Source organism: Desmodus rotundus, unplaced genomic scaffold, assembly GCF_022682495.2.
Source record: "Desmodus rotundus isolate HL8 unplaced genomic scaffold, HLdesRot8A.1 manual_scaffold_181, whole genome shotgun sequence".
Classification (NCBI taxonomy): Eukaryota; Metazoa; Chordata; class Mammalia; order Chiroptera; family Phyllostomidae; genus Desmodus; species Desmodus rotundus.
The window spans coordinates 70648-83152 of NW_026527238.1; the positions used below are offsets into that span (position 1 = coordinate 70648).

The 12505-nt window shown below is 42.5% G+C and overlaps 1 protein-coding gene across 1 annotated transcript in view; it reads right to left on the bottom strand.

The window, feature by feature from the left end:
- Positions 1–4970: 4970 nt before the first annotated feature.
- The window catches only part of ETV5 (ETS variant transcription factor 5), a 55856-nt gene continuing 48321 nt past the window's right edge, over positions 4971–12505 (bottom strand). Inside the window, exons 12-13 of the mRNA XM_053917746.2 lie at positions 10969–11070; positions 4971–7498 (exon numbers count right to left, since the gene is read on the bottom strand). Of these exons, the coding sequence (XP_053773721.1) occupies positions 7277–7498; positions 10969–11070 (324 nt within the window). The 3' untranslated portion in view covers positions 4971–7276. The remainder of the gene's footprint in view (positions 7499–10968; positions 11071–12505) is intronic.

Genomic DNA, 12505 nt, shown 5'->3' on the forward strand with positions numbered 1-12505 from the left:
TCAAACTTATCCCGAAAGTCATAAATAAAATAAAGATGATCATTACGATGTTTATTCATCCAATAGATATTTCTTAATTACCTACTTGGTATTGGAGATAAAGAGTTAGCAAAGGAGACATGGTCCTGCCTTCATGGAATTTACAGTTCATTGGAGAAGAAAATCAACTAACTTTGCAAATAAGTGAATAATTAAGGACTGTGAGAAGTGCTGTGAAAAGAGATAGTGAGTGCTGGAAAAGGGCACTCATACAATGGGAGACAAGATCATATATCTAGGAAGGCCAGGAAATTGAAACTTATTTGCAAGATTAGTTGATTGTCCTCCCTGGGGCTTAGAATTGAGGTTAACAGAGTGGGTAGGGGTTGAGCTGGTTGGCGTTATGGATGGCCTCAAAGGCAGTGTTACATTTCAGATTTAGGGAACAGTTTGTGTCAAGGCAGCTCCAGAGCAGGAGGGAGCAATGTAGAGCTGAGACACCGGAAGAAGGCAGGGGTGCTGGAACATGCCGTCTAACAAAAAGGAGACATGGCAAGATGAAGCCGAAGAGATAGGCAAGGACTCACCCTGTAAGGCCAAGTTAAGATCTTGGTTTTATCCTAAGAAATGACTATAAATATTATTTGGAGGAATAATTAACATAAAATAAAGTACACATATTTTAGATGTTTAGTTTGACAAATGTTGACAAGCATACATGTAACAATTACCGAAACCAAGACGTAGAATGTTCCTATCATTCCAGAGCCTCCCTCTTCCCTTTTCTAACCAGTTCCTGCCCACCCATCCCCCTGTTACTGCCTCCTGATTTATGGCACCATAGTTTGTTCCTTTTTTGTTGCTGAGTATTACTCTCTTATGTGGATACCACGACTTATTTGTTTTTTTGTTGATGGACATTTGGGTTGTTTTTAGTGGGAATTGTGAATAAACTTCTATAAATATTCTTGCAGAGATCTTTTTGTGAACTTATGTTTGTGTCTCTCTCAGGTAAATACTTAAGATCGAAATTGCTGGATCGTAGAGTAGATATATATTTACCTTAATAAGAAACTGCCAAATAGTTTTCCAAAGTGGTACCATTTTAGACTCCCCCACCATTGTGTCCTTGCCTACCCTTGGTATTGTTAGTTGTTGTTGTTTTTTAATTTTAGGTATTCCAGTGTGTATTATTGAAAAGTCTCAAGTGGGGGAATGACTTGGGCTTAAAAAAAATCCAACTCCCTCTGACTACAATATAGAGGGGGGGTGAGTGGGTGTGGCCAGACTGCTAGGTGGCGATGGCAATAGTCCAGGTGAGAGATGATGGTGGATTGGTTATGGTACTGATGGTGGAGGTGGGTTTGAGAGCTATTTAGAAGGTAAAATTAATAGAAACTGGTTGCTACTTGGGGACATTAGAAAAGGCTCAAGTTGTTATTTTTTGTTTGTTTGATTTTGGGGGATGGAGACCACTTGGCTTAGTTTTAGATATATATATATTTGTGGTGCTTTAATCTTCAGCAAAGGGGACTGCTTAAATACCCTATATTACATATGTATATTGGAATAGCACACAGTTAGTTAGGTGTTGTAGGAGAATACTTCTCAATATGGAAAGGTGTTTAAAAAGTATGTTACAAAGCTATGTATGATGTAAATATGACCACATTTTTAAATTTAAAGAACAGTATAGGGAAAAAAGCCATTTGGGAAGATGTAAAGTGTTAACTGTGATCTCTAGGTTGAGCTTTCAGAATCGTTTTGAATTTGGGCTATGGTTGTTTTTTGTTTTGTTTGTTTTGTCTTTCTACAAAGAACATAATGCTAGTTGTGTAACATGGGAAAAAGTTATTTACAAAACATTTCAAAAAAATTTCGAGGATATAACAAGAATAGAGTCCCATAGTGATGGGAAAGGTGGTGATAACAACTTCATCGTTCCTCATTTACCCTCGAACGATGCATCCTGTACCTTCTGGGCAGGATACCTGGCAGGGAGGGACTCCTAGGCCTCTTTCAGATTTTGAGAGTATGAGAATGGACGGGCTTGTGAGAGAGGCTGGCCTGAGCTCAAACTCAGGATTTTGGAACCATGGAGCCTTCTCTGATCCCTGCCCCCAGTGAGAATAAACTCAAACCTCCTTTGGATTCCAGTAGTATTGATCGGTTCTCTCTGTTATCTCTCCCTCTACGGAAATAGCTTGTGCAAGTAATCCATAACCTCCATGTTGCTAATTCAGCCCCAGTCCTCACCCCACTTGACACATCAGGAGCATTTGTCATAGCTGGTCTCTCCATTCTTCTGGAAATAGCCTCCTGGTTATTCCTACTTCATTAGCCACTCTTTTTCAGTCTCCTCTGATGGTTCTTCATCTCTCCTACCTCGGTGCTTGGTCCTAGATTTTTCAAAATTTCACTTATACTTATTCCCTTAGTGATCTCATCTGGTCTCAGCTTTAAATACCCTTTTACACATTGATGACTCTTAATTTCTGTTTCCAGCCTGGATCTCTCCCCTTGACTGCAGGCTTGCATATCCAAATCAACGTTCCCATTTGGATTTATAATAGGTATCTCAAAGTTAACATGCCCCAAACAGAACGCCTGTTCTTCCCCTACTTCCACCCCCCAGTTTTTCCTTATCAGTCTTTTTCTTCTCTGTAAATGGCAACTTCAACACTTGCTTGTGCTGAGGTGAAAAACCTCGGAGCCACAACCGTCTTCTTTGTCTCGACACATCAAAAACCTACTGGCTATACTGTAAAAATATATCGAGATTATGACCTCCTTATATCCTGGACCAAGCCACTCTGTCACCTCACCTGGATTACTGCAATAGCCTACTACTTGGTTTTGCTCCCCGATGATCTATTTTCCACTTTGGAGCTTAGGTCAGGATGGCCCTCTGAGATCATCTAGTTAATCCTATCAGTCTCAGGGCTGGGGCCAGAACCCATGTGCCTCCTCCCAGTGTCTAGTCCTCTTTCCAGAGTGACTGCTATGAACACTCCAAGAACGTAATTTTGGAGGCTAACAGCCCTGAGTATTTTCAGATTCAATTTCAACAAAGTGTTACCATTTTTAAAAGCCTGCCAAAAAGATAATGGGAATGAAAAAGCACTCTGTAAACTGTAAAGTGCTATCCAAAGGTTAGCTATGTGAAGTTCACTGCCAAGGCCAACAAACCCAGGCCTGGGTGTAGAGCCAGCTCTTAAATTAGAGGAGCTAAGGAAAGGCTGGCCATGCAAGGGGCCCCTTCTGAATGGGACACTAGTGTTATTTGCTCACATCAAAAGGACTCAGTGGCTCATCTGTGGCACTCTCACCCCCATCCCCTATTTTAAGTACAATATACTTACGCCAAATAAAATGGGTGCTTACCCTGTGTGAGAACTGACTTTTTTTTTGTTTTCCAGAGGCCACACACTGAGTTACCTGTACCAGTGGGCAACAAACAGTCTGCCCAAGGTTTCCAATCAACTAGAAACATGGGTGTTTTTCTCCCACATTTGTTTACATTTGTCCCAGCTACATCAGAATTTAGATTCTGCACATATTCTGGCTCTCAGAAGCACATTCTTTTGCTCTCACACTACTTCTTTGTCATTGAACAACTGAATAAGCATTGTTTCCCTGGCTTGGCTCGTGAAAAGGGACCTCGATGAAGAGTAAACTTCACATTTTCTGGGCTTCCTTATCCTAGCACCCGGCCCTAGAAGGGCAGCCCAGTGTTTGGTGACCTCCTGCGTTAGGTTAATGATCTGGGTCTGGGCCCAGGCTGGATAATGAGCCTGTGAATAATGGGGCGCTGATTGTCAAAGCCTTATCATGGTGAAGCTGAGAGGCAGAGATCACTTTGTCCTGGGCTCCACGGCCTTCTCCCCGAGCATCTCAATCTGTCCCAGCCAATGGGTTTGTGTGGCAGACCTTCACTCCTCACAAGCTCCCATTCAGGCGTCTGTGCACCGATTCGGTCTCAGATGTTTTTACACTTAAGGGCTTGTAAAATGGTCAGAGAGAGAGTAGATAAACTTACAGAAAGCCTTCTGTTATAGGCTTTAAAAAAGGCTCTACCTACTTCTCTACTGAAATAGGAGTCCTGAAAAGCCCATGGTGCAGAAGGATGAAATAACACTAAAAGGCTAACACTGCATACAACTCTGCAAACTTAATTTTCTTCCAGACTTTTCCCAAGTGAACCCATAAGAAAGAGACAAATTTGCAAGATTTTCACTGCTTCATGGTTAGAAAAAACAAAACAGGCAAGATCTTCCTTAGTTTTGCTGCTGCTGTTCTCAAGGGACCAACTATTTGTAAATTTAAAAAAAACCCAACTTTATTTTTAGAGAGGGGAGAAAGAGAAACATCAGTGTGGTTGCCCCTTGTGTGGCCCCTACTGGGGACCTTGCCTGCAACCCAGGCATGTGCCTTGACTGGGAATTGGAATTGAACTGGCGACCCTTTGCTTCGCAGTCCGGCACTCAATCCACTGAGCCACACCAGCCAGGGCCTATTTGTAGAATTGTAAGTACTTAAATTCCTACTGCTTTACCAAGTATCCATCCACATAAGAGGCTGAGCTAGAATCATTCTGGAACTCCAAGTCCTAGCCTAGTTAATAATCTTTTCACACAACCCAGAGCCCAACATGAGCTATGCTTCAAAAAATACTTAATAAGTATTGGCAAGTAGGTGGGCTCCAAGGGATGGGGTGGTCTCAGCTCACCACTGGCTGGGAAGAGAACCTCTCTACCTCCACTCCCTTGGATCCAATTTTCAGCCAGAGTTTAGGAGGTGAGCCCAAAGAGCAGCTGTGCTCTCTATCCTAGGTAATGGTTCCCTCAACTACTCAACTCCACAGTCCTTGGTAAGGCTCAACAGTTGAGACAGTGAGAGAAACAGAGAAAAAGAGGGAAAGCCAGGTGGCTCCTGCTTGCTTTAAAATCAAACTACTGAGGGCAAGAAAGAGGCGGGTTTGGGGCACCTGGTAAACTGAGAGCAAACTTCTTTATTGTACACAGTACAGAATATAACGCAGCTTGGCAGGATGCATATGGCCCTGCGCAGGGTGAAGTATTTCAGATCAACTGGCAGGTGAAGCCTTTCTGCACTGTCGACTTTCCACACTCTGGAAAAGAAGCGAAACAAAACACACACACACGAAAATAAAACCATCCAGGGGGTGTGTGAGTCTGATGGGAATGCAGCGGTGATGCCTCCATCCTACGTTCCATGACAGCACAGGCCAAGTAGTTACAGCAGGGAGGGGGAGCTCAGGCTACGAGGGTTATTTTCATTCTTGGTAAGTAGCATAAATCCATTAAAAAAAAAAAAACAAACTCAAAAACCCAAACCAGGGTAAGTAAAGAAAGGAAAAACAAATCCTATACAGCATTTACAACAAATAAATCTCTAGCCAGCTGGGGATAAAATATGCATCTATGTATAGACTATATGTAGGTTAGAAAGCTATAAATATGGTTTGAAAAAGTCCTTTGATTAGAGTACAATGCTAACTAAGGCCCAAGCTATAGGTTCAACACCTTTGTGGGCTAATTAGCTTCCAACAGAGGAAAACGTTTGTTTCCACAGCTATAAAATACTCCCCTTATGCAGGGAGCCTCTTCACAAACGTGCTGCTGGCCAGAAGGGGCACCATTTGAAACTACGGAACGCTCCATCAACAGAAAAACAATTCAAAGCACATGTCGTGCCCTGGCCGAGCCAGCAATGTCCTTCACGTGTGAAGAGCAGCACAGCCATTCGTCATGTGCTGGGTGTCACAGGGAGCACAGGATGCTACGACAGGGCAGGCAGCGAGGGACTACCACTTTATAAGGAACTCTTCCTCTACTTTGAGCTCAACTTTCACATAGCTTTAGCTGGGTTGTTTAAAACTTCTTTAATATAATACAGCAATTAGATAAGCTTTTTCTGTTGTTTTTTTTTTTTTTTAAGGTGGCAGGATACTAAAATGCTAGCATTGTTTTACCTGTCAGTGTCACATGTAAGTCTCAAACCCTATTAAATCATATGCAGGGTTTCAAGACCAAGAATTAAAGGAAAAGGAAAACAAAACAAACTGATGAAATGGAAATTGTCATCAGTCGTAACCAGGGAAGAATCTCCAGGGTTCCCACTGGGTGACCAGGTTTCAAATGGACATGACATGTATTATGTACATTTGCTTTCCAGGGAGGGAGTTATTAGGGACCATGGGGAACTATACATATAGAATCTGAGCGGTGTGTCCAGGCCGCCCCACACACCTCAAAAATGTACAACTCAGGTGCAAATGTTCTGTCCGGCTGTCTGGTGCAGAAAGCACAAAGCGGGCAATAAGTGGGCTTGTACATGGCTACAGGGAAGCGCCACCAAGCCCCTTTCAAGCTGCAGTGTCTTCATAAATCGGCACTACCCCGTCTAAGGGATGCAGTGCAGTTACCAAAAGGTTTATTTTTTTCGCTTTAAATACCAAAACTACAAAAATCAGTTTATAAACTGTTTTTCCAAAACAACCACCAAAACAAAACAACCCCCCCGAATCAAAGCAAAACAAAACACTGTCAAAAGTGTTAATCAGCCCTCTCCTAAAATTAAAGCCATCCACACACAGCCATGTGACTGGGAGGAAAAAGGGACTTGGTCTACTTGGTGACACGTGGCCAGAAGGTTCCCAAGAGTAGCAATGGTTTCTTATTTGAGAACCATGGAGTGGGGAACAGCTGTTCTGACCCTCCCCCTTCTTTCTAGACCGAGGGGAAACATTTCAGATTGAGCTAGACAAGCTCTCTGAATTTTAAGATATATTTTTGACCCTTCATGGTTTGAGCCTTCCCAACTTAGCCTACCTACTGTCCTGTGGGTTGGTGATTTCTTTTTCAATAAATTGTGCAAATCAGAGCCCTTCTCTGTAAAGGCATTCTGCAGTCCGTGATCAATGCAGACTGTCACACACTCGGTCCCGGTTTGTGGGTCCTAACCTGAACAAGGTATTGCTTCGCATCAATAGTCCACGGGAAGGAGGCTCCACTGCAGTCTCTTCCCGGAAACCTTGTCAGGATCGGAGCTGAGGCACCAGCCGTTTGGTGGTTTTTCTGCCCCTCCCTGTTGCCACTCCCCAGCCAAGTTATCTGTCTTTAAGGGTGCCAATCCAGAGACAGCTTGAGTTCTCCAGATAATACTCAAAGGGCAAGCTTTAGAAACAGCCAAAAACACAAACAAAACCACTGCCCTCATTTGCCTGAATGGGAACTGCTAGCTCTAGGGTTTGGCCGCTCAGCCACTCGGAAACTTAGTAAGCAAAGCCTTCGGCATAGGGTAGGCTGCTGCAGCGATCCATGTCCAGGAGGTAAGCAGGGCTGTCTTCAAAGTGGGTCAGTGGCAGGGTATCCTCCTCGCTGAGGTGGCACTCGGACTCTGCTTTCAGGAACGGACGCTGGTTGTCAGGGAAGGCCATGGAGAAAAGGGCATCCGGGTCACAGACAAATTTGTAGACGTATCGCTCCCCGGCCACCTGAGAGATAAAACACACCTGCTAAGGCCCAGCTGGTGGGGCATACAGGGGACCAAGGGAAGAACCATGAGGTATTTCTAAGTCACCCAGGAAGCCAGGGACTGAAGGAGGCTCACCAGTAACTGATTATCGAAGTCATTCAGATTTATTTTGATACATCTTGGGGACCTGTTACCTGCCAAGTGTTGTTGTGTGGACACTCAACAGCTCAGCAGTTGAGACAATTTGAATCTCAAATTCATACTAGACAGGCTCTTTTAGAAAATTCTCACTGTCTTACAGTCACAGCTGAAGAAAGAATGGGTATGCTTCGGCTGGTGCTTGGTGTTATGAGGACTGAAAGGTTCAATGCTGAAGCCAGGCCATGATTTCAGTCACCTCCAGAGTTCACAGTCTCCACAGTAAACTTTGTTATTTTGAAGGGCTAGGAATTTGATAAGAGAGCCCATGTGTGTGTGTGTAAATTTTAAGTTGGTTCCAAAGCCAAGGAGAATTGCTTCTTGGCTTACCTACAGTTTTAAATTACTCATTCCATGGTTCTGTTACACAGAGGGACTGAGAGCTACCTTATATGGATTTTATTCATGATAATATTATTAGCACCAAAAGGCCTCATGATGTACTGATGAGCAACCTAGGTCACTGGGAACCCATTCTTTGCTGGCTGTTTAGCATCAGCACAAGACGACACATACCACTGAAAACCAAAGCTGATCATCAGCTTCACTCGGGTAATGCAGAGGGGCAAGGGAAAGTGGCTAAAATGACCAACAAACACTTTACACTCAAAAATTCAAAATGCTGCGTTTATCCCCCCCATCAGTCATTCTGTTGGTATTCTAAAACCTTTTTGATTGTAGAAATACAGCTTTGCTTCCAAATTGTGGGCTTCAGAAGTCTGTTCTTACAGTGGCAGGTTGTGGAGATAATGGTATAATTATGCTAATAGGTGTTATACCTTATTTTGTGGGGATGCTCTATGTCCAGTCACCAGAAATTGGGGGTCTACACCAGTGTTCCTTAGAACCCAAACCCAAACACTACAAACCAGCACTGTGTGTAGGATACTGGATGATTAGCATTTTCACCAAGCGAGTCATAAGGGTGGCAGACATATACACTCAACCGTCCCTATGTAGTTTTTCTAAGGCACAGCTTTACATTAAATCTCTGGTTCCCCACCTCAAGAGTCAGTTCACAGGTGGAAAAGCGAGGCGGGACAACATAGTGGAAATAGTACTGGATCAGAAGCCAGAAGTGGATGGCTTCTAGTCTTAGATCAGTCATTAACAAGTCTTCAACCTCTGTAAACCTCAATTTTCCCTGTCAAAGACGGAGGGTGTGGGACTCTAGCTTTTCTAAGTCCCTCCCCACACTGGCATGCTGCCATTCACCTTTTATTTAGTTCTCATTTACTCACAGGTTATATATATATATATAAAAATAAAACAATAATCCCTTACATTGGGTAGCACATTATTTTTTTCTGGAACATTCTCACCTATATTAGATTGTAGGATTAGAGCAGGGATTATTATCTACATTTGTATTGGAAACAGAGGCTTCAGGAAGTGAAGTGACTTTCCTTAAAGCATACAACTAATAAATGGGTGTATTAGGATTTGAACCCACCCAAGTCTTATTCCAGTCCCTTCCTGTCTCTGCTTGTTTTCATCTCAGAAATAAAGCTCTCTTCTAGTTCCTCAGAAAACCTAGGAACTAGCCATAGGGACAACTCATTGCTGTCAGTTCAAGTTATTGTGTCTTGGTTACATTCCCTCAGATTGGAGCTGGAGGTGAGAAAAGTAAAGGAATAATGGCTCCCCTCTCTGAATTTAGGGTTCTACCTGATAATATTAACACTAAAAGTCGTGTGTGTGTGGGGGGGGTGTGGGTTGAGGGAAAATGGGAAGTGACTACTAATGAATTTGGGATTTCTTTTTTGGGCGAAAAAATGTTATAAAATTGATTGTGGTGATGGTTATATAACTCCGTGAATACATTAAAACCACTAAATTGTACGTATAAAAAAGGGGGGCATAAAGGGAAGGGGGTGACCTCCCATCCTGTGGCATCTATGAACCCTGTGCCAGGCACTGACGTTAAACCCCCCAGTTTTGCCCAAAGGCACTTACACTCCTGTGGATGAAGCGACAAGTAATGGAGGAATTTACAATACAGAGAGGAGGGCAGTGACAGAGGTGAGTGCCGGTGCTGATAGACAGGAGCAGAAAGGGGGACCACGTAACTCGGCCTGAGGACTCAGATTCTTGGAGTGAAAAGGTGATTCCCAAAACAGAAAACAAGTAGAAGCTGGCCAAGTATTGAAGACATTAGAAATGTTCTAGTTCTTAAGTAGGATGGTGTTGTAATAGATGTTTTTTTCATGGTATAGTATGCAATCAATTATATGAACGTGATATGTATTCTTTGGTAAATAAATATTCCATTGATTAAGAGAAAGATAGCTATGCTAATGAAAGCAGTCAAGTATGAGGAGGGAAATGGGAGTTAAATGGTGCCTGGACTGGAAACAGACTTACAGCCTATACAAAGCACTTAAAAGTCTGGATTTTATCCAGAACACCATCCATGAAAAGCTGTCTATTTTTCAGGGTGCTAACAGGAATATGGGGTCACATTACCACCTACCTATGAAAAAGGTCAGCCTGGTTTTAGTGTAGACAAGTTCTCAGCAGCAAGAATCACATGCTTCCGCCAAGTGCGTCTTGGCAGCTACTACCGTGCAGACTGTCTAAACGTGTAAATGCCAGAATCTGGGTTCAGAGTAAAATCAGGTGGCTCAGAACGACCAAAGATTTGCCATTCCCACCTTTTGCCTATCCATAGAATTTTAAGACTGTGGTCCTTCACTTCTATTCTAATAACTATTTTGTACTGGTTTCCTCAAAATACATTTTATCCTTTATTCTACAACCTGCTACCAGGTGGTTCTGTCATCATTTTACAAGCCTTGGGTTTTTAACTTGAGTTCCAGTTTCTATAGGTTCTAAAAAAAAAGAAGATTTTCTTACTCCTCTAACACTTTTGAGAATATTAAGCCAACATATTTGGAGGTTTAGATGTAAAGACTTCAATAAAATTCTTGTGGGAGATCTTCAAGTCGATTCACACACGCTCCTTTATGGATTCAACAGTTGACCCAATTGTCTGGACATTTTCATAATTAGAGGTAGTATAAGTAAAGCAAAGGAGCCTAATTTTCCAATGGTATGTTCTACCCACAACCTCTGGTTTTCACATACACTTAAGAGCATTAAAGTTAGTCTTGTATCTCATTTGACTCTTGTTTTCAGTTTGCTTTTCCAAGACTTTTTCCTACCACAGAATCACTTATGAGGATAAACATTTTCTTCAGTCAGCCATTATAAACAATCTTATTACAGAAGCCCTTGACATTTTCCTTGAAAGTGGTCAGAGTGGTCTAAGTGTCTCTGGTAACTGCTCACCTTCTGCATGATGCCCTTTTCATAGTAATAGCGTAGAGAACGGCTGAGCTTGTCGTAGTTCATGGCCGGCCGGTTCTTCTGGATGCCCCAACGCCGAGCAACCTGAAGAGACAGGAAAGCGATGGAAGCTCATTCCTTGGGCCTAGTGGTTCCCCCCGCCCTGCCCCCCACCATCCCAGGAGAGCCAGTTCTGTAAGCTGACTGCTCTGGCCAGTGCTCCACTTCCCTGACCTGGAAGGAGAAGCATTTAATTCCCTCAAGACTAAACATTAACAAAGGTGATGATTCAGTCACAACTGCGGAGAGGTGAGATCCAGAGGTGGAAGAATCCTAGTGCTGTAAGATAACAGAAGGCTTGGCTGGCGTCCCAGAGGAAGCAGGCTCTCTACTGTTTCTCCACATATGAATTATTGACCAATACCCATAGACCATTAACATGTTGCCATTAAGTGCTATGGTTTCTGTAGAAGTCAATAATGAATAATTAGAATGGTCATTCCTGAAATATTAGAAACACACTAGTGAGTTGCTAATGGGCCAGCAGAGCAAAAGTTCAATTCTAATAAGATTGGAGAGGGGCTGGGAGATGTTTACTTATTTCAGCTCATGGAATAAGGGGAATCAGATCGTCTCAGCCTGCTGCCATCCAGTTCTCTGCTCCCAGCAGACGTGCAGAATGGACATTAAAACATGTAGCACCATTATCCACTTAATGAAAAATTAACAGGGTTTCCAAACAGTTCTGAAGTGCATTATACCCATGCAGTCCACCTGAGGTGCAGTGATGGGGAGAAGTAATTGGAGCTTTGGGCAAAGAAGCCTTATAGTCAGAAAACTTCCTAGCACAGTTTTCCCAATTACTAGGACAGCCAAGTAACTTCTGTTCTCAAGTATCTCAACAACCCAAATCCTACTTAGAAGATGACCGTGTCAAGGTATGAAAAGAACAACCCTGGAAATGTGAGTCTTTTTAGAGGTTTCTAAATGTATGTAAACCAGGGATCATGTTTTGAACATCTTAAGTCAGGTTTGAAAACTTTTTTAAAGAAATGAAGTATCTATATTGCTTTGATATTTAAAAAACCAAATGTTAAATATGGAATGGGAAGAAGGAAGAGTGCAAGTGGAAAGTAGATCATAAACAGCATTTTGCTTAAAGTATTTGGGCAGGATAAAAACAACATCTGCATTCAGGATTCTAAAATGACCTTTAATAAATACCCAAAATGATCTGATAAGTAAGGAGGAATGCATCTGTCCTAATTGCATTAGAATAATTGCCTATCTATGACTCCACTCTGCCTTGCAAGAAACCGTGTGAAGGGTAAGTTTGCATTTGTTTACTTCATGCCCCTATGGCACTCACAGTGTCCCTGGGTCTCCTCCTTTCTCCATAATATACCCATTCGACTCTAGCTTTGAAATAGCCAAAAGGGCAACATTAACCAAAAATTACGTCTGGAAATAGTGGTATAAAGGGAAATCTGCTGAACTAACATGTCCATCTACTCTGTTCAAAAGAGATGACACTATGAAA